Genomic DNA, 15,910 nt, shown 5'->3' with positions numbered 1-15,910 from the left:
TTCTCTACATCCAGAGAGCAACAGCAGGAAGATCACAGAGCTAAGAGGTCTCACCACTGCCCACATTGTGAGGAGATTTTCCCAATTCTATCAAAGCTAAAAATACACCTACAAATACACACAGGAGAGAATCCGTATTCCTGTACTGACTGTGGGAAGAGATTCACAACATCAGGGAATCTGACAGTTCATCAGAGAGTGCACACTGGAGAGAAGCCTTACTCCTGCTCTGACTGTGGGGCGAGTTTCTCTCGACTGGGCCACTTAAAAACACATGAACGTATACATACAGGAGTGAAGCCTTACTCCTGCTCTGACTGTGTAAAATGCTTCACAACATCAGCTGAGCTAACAGTTCATCAGAGAACACACACAGGAGAGAAGCCTTTCTTCTGCTCTGACTGTGGAAATAGTTTCTCTCAACTTTCCCACTTAAAAACACATGAACGTATACATACAGGATTGAAGCCTTACTCCTGCTCTGACTGTGTAAAATGCTTCACAACATCAGCTGAGCTAAAAGTTCATCAGAGAACACACACAGGAGAGAAGCCTTTCTTCTGCTCTGACTGTGGAAAGAGTTACTCTGTGCTGTGCAACTTAAAAACACATGAACGTATACATACAGGAGTGAAGCCTTACTCCTGCTCTGACTGTGGAAAGAGTTTCTCTCGACTGGCCATCTTAAAAACACATGAACTTATACATACAGGAGTGAAGCCTTACTCCTGCTCTGACTGTGTAAAATGCTTCACAACAACAGCTGAGCTAAAAGTTCATCAGAGAACACACACAGGAGAGAAGCCTTACTCCTGCTCTGACTGTGGAAAGAGTTTCCCTCTACTGAGAACCTTAAAAACACATGAACGTATACATACAGTAGTGAAGCCTTATTCCTGCTCTAACTGTGGAAAGAGTTTTTCTCAACTGGGCCACTTAAAAACACATGAACGTATACATACAGGAGAGAAGCCTTACTCCTGCTGTGACTGTGTAAAATGCTTCAAAACATCAGCTGAGCTAAAAGTTCATCAGAGAACACACACATCAGAGAAGCCTTGCTCCTGCTCTGACTGTGGGAAGAGTTTTTCTCGACTGGACCTCTTAAAAACACATGAACGTAGACATACAGGAGTGAAGCCTTACTTCTGCTCTGACTGTGTCAAATGTTTCACAACATCAGCTGAGCTAAAAGTTCACCAGAGAACACACACAGGAGAGAAGCCTTACTCCTGCTCTGACTGTGGAAAGATTTTCTCTCAACTGGGCCACTTAAAAACACATGAACGTATACATACAGGAGTGAAGCCTTACTCCTGCTCTGACTGTGTAAAATGCTTCACAACATCAGCTGAGCTAAAAGTTCATCATAGAACACACACTGGAGAGAAGCCATACTCCTGCTCTGACTGTGGAAAGAGTTTCTCTCGACTGGACTACTTAAAAACACATGAACGTGTACACACAGGAGAGAAGCCTTACTCCTGCTCTGACTGTTGAAAGAGTTTCTCTTGAATGTGTCAGTTAAAAAGACACCAAGGTACACATAAAGGAGAGAAGTCTTACCACTGATCTGACTGTAGATTTTATTTTTAAAACAACAGCTGAGCTAAAAGGTCATCAGTGAACAGACACAGGAGAGAAGCCTTATTTCTGCTCTTAATGTGGCCAGAGTAACTCAAGTAAAAGTCACCAAGTAAATACTACTTGAGTTAAAGTCTAAGTATTTGGTTGTAAATAGACTTAAGTATCAAAAGTAAAAGTATGAATAATTTCACATTCCTTAAATTATCCTCTACTGCAGGGGTGGGCAATTCCAGTCCTCAAGGGCCTGATTGGTGTCACAGTTTTGCCCCAGCCCCAGCTAACACACCTGACTCCAATTATCACCTAATCACGATCTTCAGTTTAGAATGCAATTTGATTTATCTGTTGTGTTTGCTAGGGATGGAGAAAAAGTATGACACCAATCAGGCCCGAGGACTGGAGTTGCCCACCCCTGCTCAATGGGATGGGTGTCCCTAAACCGGGACGGTTTGTTGCTAACATGCGCTAATTTGACTAGAATGACGTTGTATACAACAGACAACTTTCTGGGACATAGACATGTCTTTATATCGGCAGAAAGCTAAAATTCTTGTTAATCTAACTGCAGTGTTCAATTAGCAGTAGCTATGACAGTGAAAAAATATAATTCTATTGTTTGAGGAGAGTGCACAACAACAAAAAATATCTAAACATCATTGCCAATCAGATGCATCCCTTCATGGCAGCACTGTATCCATCTGCAAATAGATTTTTCAGCAGGATTATGCCTTGTGCCACAAGGCTTGTCCAGGAATGGTTCCAAGAACATTACAGTGAATTCAGCTTACTTAATTCACTGTAATTGTGCATCTGTGGGAGGAGATGGAACAAGCTATGTGGGAGGAGATGGAACGAGCAATTCGGAGTAGATCCACTCCCAGCCAACTTGACACATTTGTAGGAAGCATTGGAGTCAACATCGGCCATCATCCCTCTGAAACGCACACAACACCTTGGACAATCCATGCCCCAATGATATTAAGGCTGTTCTGAGGACAAAGGGTGGTGCAACTCAATATTAGGAAGGTGTTCGTAATGTTTTATACTCAGTGTATATCAGATAAAGATGGTGTGATGATCAGTTTTTAGCATTAGTTTGGGTGGATTATTTTATATTACTAAACAACTTTTGTTTAATGATAAACAGGCTATGAATCGACTACTTGTGTTTATTAACTAAATCTAGATTCATTATTTTAGTCATTGATGATGAATGTATTTGAATAACTGTGTTGAAATTGATTGATTTGGCGGCAGGTAGCCTAGCGGTTAAGAGTGTTGGGCCAGTAACTGAAAGGTTGCTGGTTTGAATCCCAAGCTGACTAGGTGAAAAATCTTTCATTGTGCCCTTAAGCAAGGCAATTAACCCTTATTTGTCCTGTAAGTCGCTCTGGATAAGAGCATCTGCTAAATGACAATAATGTTATGAAAAATAATGATTGTACATACATTTTTTTTCTCTTGTGTATAATTAAATGAAATAAACTGTTTGAAGTGAAATACTGTATATACAATACACAACATTAAAACACTCTCCTGCAACCCGCCTCACCAATAAAAAAAAAAAAGAAGTATTATTTACCTCAAATCTGAAATCCACAACAGAAGCTGGCCAGAAGTTAGCTTGTTCACTAGCTAACGTTAGAATTCAGCTAACCACGGTTGGCGGTCATCAGCTATCCTTTAGCTCGAAAAGCTATCGGCAGTTTTGTACAACGCGATTCAGACCAGAGCATACCGGACCTATTTTCTCTCCAAATCCCCGGATTTCTACCGCAAGCTCTGGACATTTACACCTGGATCTTGCAGCTAGCTAGCTGCTATCCGAGTGACTTTTGGCTAACGTCGGTCCCGGAGCTAACATCAATTATTCCGGAGTTATCCAGCTGAAGAGTTCCATCAGCCACTCCTGGGCTACAATCACCTATCCGGACCCGTTTTACTGCCGATGCGGAGCCCCACCGGGCTTTCATGACTGGACTACCGACGTTATCTGCCCGAGGGAGTTATCCAACTGGCCCCTCCGTCGCGACGTAACCTGAACGCCCATCTGCGGCCAGCTAATCGTTAGCTGTCTTATCGGCTGCTATCTGAATAGGTCTATCGGGCAATTTTCTTGGGCCACTATAACTATAACTATTTTTGTCAATTGGATTGGTCCCCTCTACCACACGGAACCCCACTAATCTACCGACGGAAACGCACGAGGTGGCTAAAAACAGACCATCTTCTGCCAACTTGCTACCCATGGCCCGGCTAGCTGTCTGAACCGCCGTGACCGCAACCAACCTTAACACTCACTGGACATTTTTGATCACTTGGCTAAGCATGCCTCTCCTTAATGTAAATATGCCTTGTCCATTGCTGTTCTGTTTAGTGTTTATTGGCTTATTTCACTGTAGAGCCTCTAGCCCTGCTCATTATACCTTATCCAACCTCTCAGTTCCACCACCCACACATGTGATGACATCACCTGGTTTCAATTATGTTTCTGGAGACAATATCTCTCTCATCATCAATCAATGCCTAGGTTTACCTCCACTGTATTCACATCCTACCATACCTTTGTCTGTACATTATACCTTGAAGCTATTTTATCGCCCCCAGAAACCTACTCCTTTTACTCTCTGTTCCGGACGTCCTAGACGACCAATTCTCATAGCTTTTAGCTGTACCCTTATCCTACCCCTCTGTACCTCTGGCGATGTAGAGGTGAATCCAGGCCCTGCAGTTCCTAGCTCCACTCCTATTCCCCAGGCGCTCTCTTTTGATGACTTCTGTAACCGTAATAGCCTTGGTTTCATGCATGTTAACATTAGAAGCCTCCTCCCTAAGTTTGTTTTATTCACTGCTTTAGCACACTCTGCCAACTCGGATGTCCTAGCCGTGTCTGAATCCTGGCTTAGGAAGACCACCAAAAACTCTGAAATCTCCATCCCTAACTACAACATTTTCAGACAAGATAGAACGGCCAAAGGGGGCGGTGTTGCAATCTACTGCAGAGATAGGCTGCAGAGTTCTGTCCTACTATCCAGGTCTGTACCCAAACAATTAGAACTTTTACTTTAAAAATCCACCTCTCTAAAAACAAGTCTCTCACTGTTGCCGCCTGCTATAGACCACCCTCTGCCCCCAGCTGTGGTCTGGACACCATATGTGAACTGATTGCCCCCCATCTATCTTCAGAGCTCGTGCTACTAGGTGACCTAAACTGGGACATGCTTAAACTTCTTCTGGCTGGAATCCCGTTAGCGGGATCGATATGACAACAGCCAGTGAAAGTGCAGGGCGCCAAATTCAAAACAACAAATGAATATTTATTGCACATGCTTAGAGCAAATGCATCTCTAACTAAATGTAACTCCAAAGGAACTCTAATTAAAGGGATAGTTCAATCAAATTACAAATGTCCACCTTGGTTTCTTCACCCTGTATACAATCCCAATAATGTGCACGTCAGCAGGGAAGTTCTCAAGATGGAGGACTTTCAGTACAGCAGTGTTCCCCAACCGTGGTCCCAAAGGGATGCACATGTTTGTTTTTGCCCTAGCTCTCACATACCTTATTCAAATCAAATGTATTTATATAGCCCTTCTTACATCAGCTGATATCTCAAAGTGCTGTACATTCAATTCAAAGGCTTGAGTTGCTTAGTTGAATCTAGTGTGTGAGTGTTAGGGCAAAAACATAAAAAGCTCACCTCTTTGGATCCCCAGGACCAGGAATGGAAAACAATGAAGTGCATAACAAAAGGTGTGATGATGCAAATGATATGCAATTATCAAATTGCTCATTTGCATATAATTTGCATCATAACAAAAGGTGTGGTGATGCAAATGATATGCAATTATCATTTTGCTCATTTGCATATGATTTGCATAAGCAGACCACTTTTATCTCCATACTGAAAGTGCTCTATCTTGAAAACTTGATCGCTAACATGCAACCTTTTTGGCATTGTATTAACAGTGGACTAATGAACAAAATATGACAAGAATGTTTTTTTTGTAAAAACGTCCCTTTCATAGCATCTACCACTCCATTAAAGGAGTAGTTCACTATTTTGCTACTTGAAGTCCTGTATGTAAGATTACTTGGTTTGTATTCAGGGGACTAGGTGTGTATTCAAGATTTGTGGTGTGTACTCAGGAGATGAATCTCTGATCTTAGCAGTGACATTCTTACACCTTCACAGCCTTGCACTGTGGTTCTTCAATGTTTTCCTGCCCCTGTTCGAACAGATAAAACATTTGTGGATCTTTAGAAAATGTCTCCTGTTTCTGCTGTTTACATCACGTTGCAATGATTGTTTTCATATCAATGACTCACCCTCAAATGGACCATCAATACCAGAGTTCTACAAGACTATTTACATAATCAACTGTGCATTTCAACAGTCTGACCCTCAATATAGTCCTGGGTATATATTGAACTCTAACTAAGGGCCATGGAAAAGGTCTGTTGAAATGAATACTGTAGTGGTGTGAGAAAGGTAACACAAGCTTCCTCTCTGGATCCATTCCCCAATAGTAACTGGGTCATTATTGTATTGTGGTGGTAATGCTGTCCCTGGACTTTGGCACCATAAAAAAAGACTAATAATACATTACAATACTATGCTGACACATGGAATGATTTAAAGAATTGATTGTTTAGATAATTTATTTAGTATTTTAGGACTACATTAGGTATAAACAATATATTTAAAAATGATTTGATAAAATACTGAATTTGGCCTTTACTACTATATCCCATAGAAACACATTGAATGACACCGTCATTAAAATACTAATGGTGAAAACTGATCAACACGTCATCAATATATGATACATTTAGTACAATTTAGTATTTTATTAGGATGCACTGCGGCTACTCTTCCTGGGGTAAAACAGGAAACACGAAAAATGCATGATATACATACAAGCTCTACATTTATTATTAAACAAAAGTTGTTTAGTAATATAAAATAATCCACCCAAACTAATGCTAAAAACGGATCATCACACCATCTTTATCTGATATACACTGAGTGCACAAAACATTAGGAACACCTTCCTAATATTGAGTTGCACCCTCCTTTGTCCTCAGACCAGCCTCAAATCGTCACGGCTTGGACTGTCCAAGGCGTTGAGAGCGTTCCACAGGGATGCTGGTCCATGTTGACTCCAATGCTTCCTACAATTGTGTCAAGTTGGCTGGGAGTGGATCTACTCTGAATAGCTTGTTCCATCTCCTCCCACAGATGAACAATTGGATTGAGATCTGGTGACTCGGCAGGCCACTGCAGTAAGCTGAATTCACTGTCATGTTCTTGGAACACTTCCTGGACAAGCATTGTGGCAGATGGATACACTGCTGCCATGAAGGGATGCACCTGATTGGCAATGATTCTTTAGATATCCTGTAGCATTCAAACATTGTTCATCTTTTATCAAGGGGCCCAATGTGTGCCCTGAAAACACACCCCACGCCTTCACACCACCAGCCTGCAATGCTGACACACGCATGGATGCATACAGTGGTGTAAAGTACTGAAGTAAAAATTATTTAAACTACTTCAGTAGTTTTTGGGGGTATCTGTACTTTACTATTTATATTGTTGACAACTTTTACTTTTATTTCACAAATGATGTACTTTTTACTCCATACATTTTCCCTGACACCCAAAATACTAGTTACATTTTTTATGATTAGCAGGACAGAAAATGGTCCAATTCACACACTTATCAAGATGTCATCCCTACTGCCTCTGATCTGGCAGACTCACTAAACACAAATGCTTTGTTTGTAAATGGTGTTGGAGTGTGCCCCTGGCTCTACGTAATATAAAAAAACAACACAATTGTGCCGTCTGAAGCAAGGATATGTATATTCTTGATACCATTTGAAAGGAAACAATTTGAAGTTTGTGGAAATGTGAAATTAATGTCAGAGAATAACACATGAGATCTTGTAAAAGATGATACAAACAAAAAACTTTTTTTTCATCATCTTTGAAATGCAAGAGAAAGCCATACTTTCTGATTGGAGTCTAGGTGTAATTTAGATTTTGGCCACCAGATGGCAGCAGTGTGTTTGCAAAGTTTGACTGATCCAGTGAGGAATTACATTCCTGCACTGTATCAAGTCTGCCAGGAGTTTGCCCAAATGTGCCAAATTGGTCAATTGATACATTAAAGTACATAACTATAGAGAACATACAAAAATGCTATGGTAATAAAAAAATAAAGTTTACACACTCCCAGGAATGTCATATATGATGGACCATTAGCTTATACACTAACTTTCACACATCTAGATTGCCGGGTGGGTTTGGTTTGGAGCCAGAGACAGCAGGGGTTAAAAATGTAGAAAACAGTTCCTACATTTGAACATGAAAATGGATTTTATCAAACAAAACTACGCTACATTTTATCTCTGGGACCCTAAGGATGACAAATCAGAGCAAGATTACTGAATGTAAGTACATTATTTACCTTCAGAGGTGAATGTATCAAACCAGTTGCCGTGATAGAAATTGTTGTTGTGCACTCTCCTCAAACAATAGCATGGTATTTTTTTCACTGTAATAGCTATTGTTAATTGGACACGGCAGTTAGATTAACAAGAATTTAAGCTTTCTGCCCATATAAGACATGTCTATATCCCAGAAAGTTGGCTGTCGTATACAATGTCCTTCTAGTCACATTAGTGCACGTTAGCAACAACCGTCCCGGTTTAGGGACACCCATCCCGTAAAGGTTAATTTAAAGAATTTGAAATGATTCCTACTTTTACTTTTGATACTTAAGTACATTTACAACCAAATACTTTTACTCAAGTAGTATTTTAATGGGTGACTTTCACTTGAGTTACTCTTGCAACATTAAGAGCAGAAGTAAGGTTCACTCCTGTGTGTGTTCTCTACAGTCAGATCAGTAGCAAGGCTTCTCTCCTTTGTTTACCTTGGTGGCTTTTTAACTGGCCCATTTGAGAGAAACTCTTTCCACAGTCAGAGCAGGAGTAAGGCTTCTCTCCCGTGTGTGTTCTCTGATGAAATTTTAGCTCAGCTGATGTTGTGATGCATTTTATACAGTCAGAGCAGGAGTAAGGCTTCACACCTGTATGTATACGTTCATGTGTTTTTAAGTGGCCCAGTAGAGAGAAACTTGTCCCACAGTCAGAGCAGGAGTAAGGCTTCTCTCCTGTATGCATTCTCTGATGAACTTCTAGATGAGCTGATGTTGTGAAGCATTTTACACAGTCAGAGCAGGAGTAAGGTTTCCCTCCAGTGTGCACTCTCTGATGAACTGCCAAAGCTCCTGGTGTTGTGAATCTCTTCCCACAGTCAGTACAGGAATACGGATTCTCTCCAGTGTGTATTTTTAGGTGTGTTTTTAGCTTTGATAGAAATGGGAAAATCTCCTCACAATGTGAGCAGTGGTGAGACCTCTTAGCTCTGTGATCTTCCTGCTGTTGCTCTCTGGATGTAGAGAATGTCTCAACATGGTCTCCTGTGTGAACAACATCAGAAGAAACAGTCAGTTGGTGTGATATACATGTCAATCAAATGTATATTATGAAGCCCTTTTTATATCAGCAGTTGTCTGCTCTACAAGAAACCCAGCCAAAAATCCCCAAAGGGCAAGCAATGCAAATGTAGAACAACAGTGGCCAGGAACAACTCCCTAGAAAGCAGGAACCTAGGAAGAAACGTAGAGAGGAACCAGGCCCAAAGGGGTGGCCAGTCCTCTTCTGGCTGTACCGGGTAACATACGTATTCATATCAGTAATGCACAATACAAAAGGGGAATTAAAAGGGGTTTTAAAGTATTCTAAAAGTGGGTAAGCGTTGAAAGCTAAAAAGGGGCGTGTCATCCTCTACTCACTATCACAAGGGTTAGAAACTACAGACTCATTTCATATCATCCTCCACTCACTATCACAAGGGTTAGTAACTACAGACTCATTTCACTGGCAGTTTGTCATCTTCACTTCTTTAGTCTACCCTCTGATCACTCCAGATAACCCAGTGAATAAAACAAATGCTGGCAATACTGGTGTCAAAACATGCAAGTGTCAGCAGCATGAAAAAACATCTACCTTCTCATTGAAACAGTTCATCATGAAACAGTTATACTGCAACATTTCATGCACAGTGGGAAGTTGGAATGAATAACACAAACTTAGTTAGATAGAACCTGCTCTTACCATGAGAAACAGATGTCCCAATCTTCTCCTCCTCTTCTTCATCTTTAATGTTGACATTCAGCTCCAGTGTTTGACTGCAGTCTTCCAGCTTCACTGATGCCATCTCTGGATCCTGCAGTACAAACTGGGCTCCACTGTCACAATCAGGACCCAGTGACTGTAGGTTTGGACTCAGTGTGGAAGGAGAGAGGCAGGCTGGGTTTGTCCTCACTGTTGATGTTACCGGCCTCAGACTTAATCTGAGTCAGTCAGTAGTAATAAAGAGAAACGGACACAAAAGTTAGTGCCAGAACTGTCAAGACTTTCTTTATTCTCTAAAAATATGGTTTATATTTAGGTGCAGGAGCTCCACAATACTGTTGAGCTAATATTCTATATGACGAACATGAGCTCAAACAGTAGAAATTTGAGGTGACGGTTCTCAGCTCCGGTGAGCTCCTGTCCAAGTCAAGCACTGATCTCATTTCAATAAATCTGGTAGCTAAGCATTGACAACAAAACATTAATTAATTCACATTAGACAAAGTATACACATTAAATTAGGCTACAGAACTTAAATTCACTTAATCTAAAGTAGATTTCCTGAATTCACATAAATGCATAAATTACTCAAAAACCATTTAGTACAAGGTTGCAGTATGTTTTAGGCAGCACTATGTACTATTTTCCTGAATAACCTTGTCTTCACTGTATTATTTCATTCAAAAACCAATAGTATTTACGTTCACACCACAGTAACATTTATAGATGGACAGAAACAACTGAATGTCTGAATAGTAGTACACATGTAGAAAACTGATAATCATTACATTTAGCTCCAAAACAGTAGCGCAGCTGTAAAATTGTCTCTCTGCTGCACCCTCACTGCCTGCACTGAAGTACGTTGATGCAGACCGAGGGGGAACCGCCATTTTACCAGCTCATGAATTTTACACAAAACTAAAAACGACATGTAAAACGAACCCAGAAATCTCAGATAAATGTATCCTTTATGAAATTACCTTGACGAAATGATATACATCTGTCGTATGATCTAAAATAAGGAGCGGCGACAACGAGGTTCTAGCTCCAGCCTGTTTATTAACCTAACCCTCGCATGTCATACATACATAGGTACGGACACCCCCAAGGGACATCCTACTACATCTTCCCGTCTCCCATGAACAACAACTCAACATGCATAACCACTGAAGCATAACTGAAATGCAATTTGGAAACCAGTATTATTCTCTAACATGCTACTTCACATCCTGAAACAGTATGAAAGCATTAAAATCACACAGTATGAACATTAACTTTGGTACAGTCTCTTTTTGCTGGGTATGGTCCCCAACAGTATGTTTTCTCTTCACGTAACATAGTCTTTCAGCCTAGAGGCTTCACATCCCTTTTTGGGCGTACTTGTGGCTCTGTGAGCATTCTCTCTCCTTCACCCTTTTTTTGTGCATTTTCTGTGGCCTCAGTCTGTGTGGCTGGTAGAACTGGAAGAGCTCTGAGGTGCGTTTTGTTCCTTCGTACCTCTTCTGAGCCTGTGTCCACCACATAGGAGCGTGGGGCATCCGCTTTCCTCAGCACTATATCTGCTGTCTTTGAGTTTGTAATCCACACACGTTGACCTTCGGTCAGCTCTGGCCTCTCCTTAGCAAGGTGTCTCCGATTAAAGTCTCCAGTTTGCGTTTGTTTCAGCCGTTTGTCCCTCTCAGCGAAGGCCTTCCTGTTAGGCCATCGGGGTTTAAGCTGAGCCGGTGAGATAGGCAATGGGGAACACAGCCTCCTGCCCATCAGGAGCTCGGCAGGCGATGGCCCATGGATGCAGTGGTGTAACTCTGTAAGCTAACAGAGCCCTGTATGGATCCTTGTTCTTTTTCAGCAGTCCCTTGACTGTTTTCACAGCTCTCTCTGCCTCACCATTACTCTGTGCGTGGTAGGGGATACTGGTCACGTGTGAAGTCATATTCTGCGGCAAAAGCAGAAAAGGAGCTTGCAGTGAACTGGGGAGCGTTATCTGTAACCAGGACCTCAGCGACCCCTTGCCTGGAAAAAAATTGACTTAAATCCATTGATAACACCAGCTGATGTGGTTATGGGTGTCTTTGCCATTCCAATGCATCTTGAGTAGTAATCTACCACTAGCAGATAAGTGTCATTTTTCCAATAGAACATATCTGCCCCTACTTTTTGCCATGGCCGTTTTGGCAGCTCCGTTACCATCATTGGCTCCGGATGACAAGGTTGACATTTTGTACAGACCTCACACTGGGCCACCAGCTTGGCAATCTGAGTACTCAGACCAAGCCACCACACTGACTGTTGAGCCCTCAGTCTGCATTTGGTTATCCGCATGTGTCCATCATGCACTCTGTCTAGCATTTCTGGTTGTAGAGTCTCTGGGATAACTATCCGTTGTCCTTTCATGAGGAGGTCTCCATTACAGTGGAAGTCACTTTGGTGTACCCAATAGGGCTTCAGCAAATGAGGCAGTTCCTCCTGCCTGGGCCATCCCCTTTTGCACTATCTGTCGGCAGATGTGGTCTCGTTGTTGCTCCTCTGCAATCTGCTGCAGTTTGGTCTGAGATGCAGGTAGGCTGTCTCTTACTGCATTAATGGACACCTGTACCTCACCCTCTAGACATTGCTCCTCCTCTGATAATGGACGTTTAATTGGGGCCCTGGAGAGTGCATCTGCTGTGATCAGTGCCTTCCCTGGCACATACACCATCTTGTAGGTGAACCTCAGTAATCTGAGGTGGAAGCGTAGAACTCTGGGAGGCAAGTCGTCCAGTGCTTTTGTCCCTAACAGAGCCAACAGCGGTTTGTGGTCAGTCTCTGCTGTAAACTGCAGGCCAATAAGGTATTGGCTGAGCCTTTCACATGCCCATGTGATAGCCAACGCCTCCTTCTCCACTTGAGCATACCTTTGCTCTGTGTCGGATAAGCTTTGGGAGATGTATGCTATTGGACGCCACTCCATGTTGTCCTGCATCTGTGTGAGGACCGCCCCTAGCCCGATGCATCTGCTGATACCTTTGTCTTAGTGTGGGGACGGTACTGGGCCAGCACTCTCTGAGGCCAGGTCTCCTTCGATTTTGTCAAACACTACCTGTTGCATGTGACCCCATGACCAGTCATTCTCTTTGGCTAGTACGTCTCTCAGAGGTTTGGTTGTATCTGAGAACTGTGGGAGGAACTTACCCACATATGTGGCCATGCCTACGAAGGTCCTGACTTCAGCCACATTCTGGGGTCTGGGCATATCTGTGATGGCGCTGATCTTCTCCTGGTCCGGCTCTATTCCAGCTGCACTGATTTTGTGTCCCAAGAACAAGACCTCTGACTGTGCAAAAGTGCATTTTTCATTGAGTGTCAGGCCAGTCTCCTGGAGTCGGGTCAGAACTGCTGTGAGCCTTACATCATGTTCTGCTCTGTCCCTTCCGCACACGAGCACTTATTACTGGGCACGTACAGTTTTTTGTTTGTAGAGAGCAAAGGGCCATCTCTGCTATAGCTATACAGCCTAGTTGGGATAGCTGTCACTGCTGCCCCAGTGTCTAGTTTAAATGACACAACCTCCCCATTGAGTTTAATGTCAGAATGCCAGCCAGCATTGTTTTCCTTTACTTCTCCCAGAAAGATGCTGTCCTGCTGTACCTCCTCTGAGACCTCATGCATTTGCTTTAAATCGACAGACAGCTGAAAAGTGTCCTCTCCTGTGACATCTCCTGCATTCCGCATCCTTTGCTGGGCAATCTTTCCATCTGAGGGAAGGGTATTTCCCACATTTACAACAAACACTTGAACTAGCTACTGGTGCTGTCTGTGATCTGTCTGTTCTGTGTTCCCCTCCGTTTTTTTTAGCTCGGTATGAAAATACATGCATTTCCTCACTCTCTTCGCTCTGCAAGGAGCTGCTGTCGCGCAGTATCGTCTGCTGTCTTTTTACTGTCTCACTCTGCCTAACCTGGTTTACAACTTTGGACAAGGTAAGCTGGGAATCCAACTGTAACTTTTCATAAAGTGATATATTTCTTATTCCCACTACAATCCGATCGCGGATCAGCTCTTCCCTGAGCGCGCCAAACTGACAATGTTCTGCTAGTTTGTCAACAGCTGTGATAAAACTGTTGGTGGTTTCACCCTGCTCCTGTTTGCGCATATTAAACCTAGCTCTCTCAAATATAATGTTGTGTCTCCCTACAAAATGCGTTTCAAAACAGTCTTTAACGGCACTGTAGTTAAATCTCTTCCTCAACGTTGAAGCATTTAATATATCCTCGGCTTCATCACCCATAGAGTAGATCAGTGTATTAACTTGAAATGCCTCATTTTTCACATTTAACCCTGATGCTACCCTGTACCTTTCAAAGCGCCTGATCCATTTCGTCCAGTTTTGAATGTCCATACAAACAACATTCTCCGGGGGACTAATGCGAAATCCGTCAGCACTAGCCACTGGCCTGTCCGTGTTTGCGCCAGAGCCCGTTGAACTTGGAGTCGCAAACCCTGAAATCCCGCCAGCTTCTTCCTCTTGCAACATGTTGCTTAGCAGTAACTTAGTCCTTGCTCGTTAGCTAGCAAAATAATGATATGCGCTGTTTTATCTCCAACACTGCCCTCCCTGCTTTGAAACAGCCTGAATGTATGATTTACTTGGTACGTCCTTCACGTTTATGTGAATTTTAAAACCTCTTCTGACACCATGTAGTATGATCTAAAATAAGGAGCGGCGACACCATGTAGCATGATCTAAAATAAGGACGCACGACGAGGTTCTAGCTCCAGCATGTTTACTAACCTAACCCACGCATGTCATACATAGGTACGGATACCGCCAAGGGACATCCTACTACAACATCCACTCAGACTAACCCACAGTCTAACTATGTGACTTGTAAAAAAGTGATCACGTTCACTCATGCGGTTTGACATAAAAATAACACATAAAACCTTTACCAAACGTGATAATACCTTGACGTATTTGTTACCTAGTATGTTATGACATGTTCTTTCGATATTAGAACGTGCTATTACATACCAGTAGTAATACATTTGAAACGGTCACAGAAGTTGTCGTCTCGACTGCACAATTCTGACGTATCCTTTATTCTGAAGAATGATGCGCGCATGCGCGGAACTTCCTGTTCTCCCCATTACCAGTTTCTAAACCCAGAGACGTAACAACGCGAGACTTCAGAGAACGCCTGTGAAGCAGACCGAGCCGTGGTTTGAGAAGTCAATGAGAGAAGTGAACAATTCTGATACTTTTGCAGCGGCTAATGGGGATCCTAATAAATACCTAAAAGATTCCGTCGTCACACACTTGAAACATGGACATTATTTTATCAATGTCATAACTGCAGTGGTTTATTCACAATACCTCACACTGCGTATCGTACATATCGCAGATTCACATGAGTAGCCAGACACTCTTCACTCTTCCAACGAAACTCCAGATATAACACATTTTATCAGTGCCCTGCTCCGAAAAACACAACGCTCTCTCCTTCTGCTCTTCTGAGACTGAGTGAAATCAAAGCAAAACCAATACTGGTCACTCTGACTGACTACCTTTCCTAATGCCTCCTTTACCATCTTCCTGACCTCAAATTATCTGCCAAAATACACAATTGTTGATGAATCGCGCTCCAAAAGAAACCAATGTTTGTTTACAACTTTTGGTCGGTTTGCTCCATTTTTCGTTGTCTCCGTCTTCCATTCATTCTTACCAACTTTACTCAACTGGGAGCCATAAGACTCGAACAGCACTTCCGCTTCGCCATATTTCCCATATTTCCCTTTACTCCTGAGGTTCTGACCCGTTGCACCCTCGACAACCACTGTGATTATTTGACCCTGCTGGTCATCCATGAACATTTGAACATCTTGGCCATGTTCTGTTATAATCTCCACCCAGCACAGCCAGTCCTCACCCCTCATAGCCTGGTTCCTCTCTAGGTTTCTTCCTACGTTCTGGCCTTTCTAGGGAGTTTTTCCTAGCGACCGTGCTTCTACACCTGCATTGCTTGCTGTTTGGGGTTTTAAGCTGGGTTTCTGTACAACACTTTGAGATATCAGCTGATGTAAGAAGGGCTTTATAAATAACTGGCCCAACACTCTTAACCGCTAGGCTACGTGC

At 42.5% G+C, this 15,910-nt stretch overlaps 2 protein-coding genes across 2 annotated transcripts in view; one reads left to right on the top strand and one right to left on the bottom strand.

Moving 5' to 3' along the window:
- Nucleotides 1–15,707, bottom strand: part of LOC106600648 (zinc finger protein 239-like) — a 289,371-nt gene extending 273,664 nt beyond the window's left edge. The window contains exon 1 of the mRNA XM_045698583.1: nucleotides 14,810–15,707. The gene's annotated coding sequence lies outside the window, so the exon portion shown is untranslated. The remainder of the gene's footprint in view (nucleotides 1–14,809) is intronic.
- Nucleotides 286–3,077, top strand: LOC123728052 (zinc finger protein 135-like; the record flags this gene model as incomplete). The annotated part of the gene is made up of 1 exon (XM_045698588.1): nucleotides 286–3,077. A coding segment is annotated over one exon (1,215 nt), but the record flags the coding sequence as incomplete, so codon positions are not given.
- Nucleotides 15,708–15,910: the final 203 nt, after the last annotated feature.

This window comes from Salmo salar, chromosome ssa17, assembly GCF_905237065.1.
Source record: "Salmo salar chromosome ssa17, Ssal_v3.1, whole genome shotgun sequence".
Lineage (NCBI taxonomy): Eukaryota > Metazoa > Chordata > Actinopteri > Salmoniformes > Salmonidae > Salmo > Salmo salar.
This window is presented reverse-complemented; position numbering and strand designations above follow the sequence as displayed.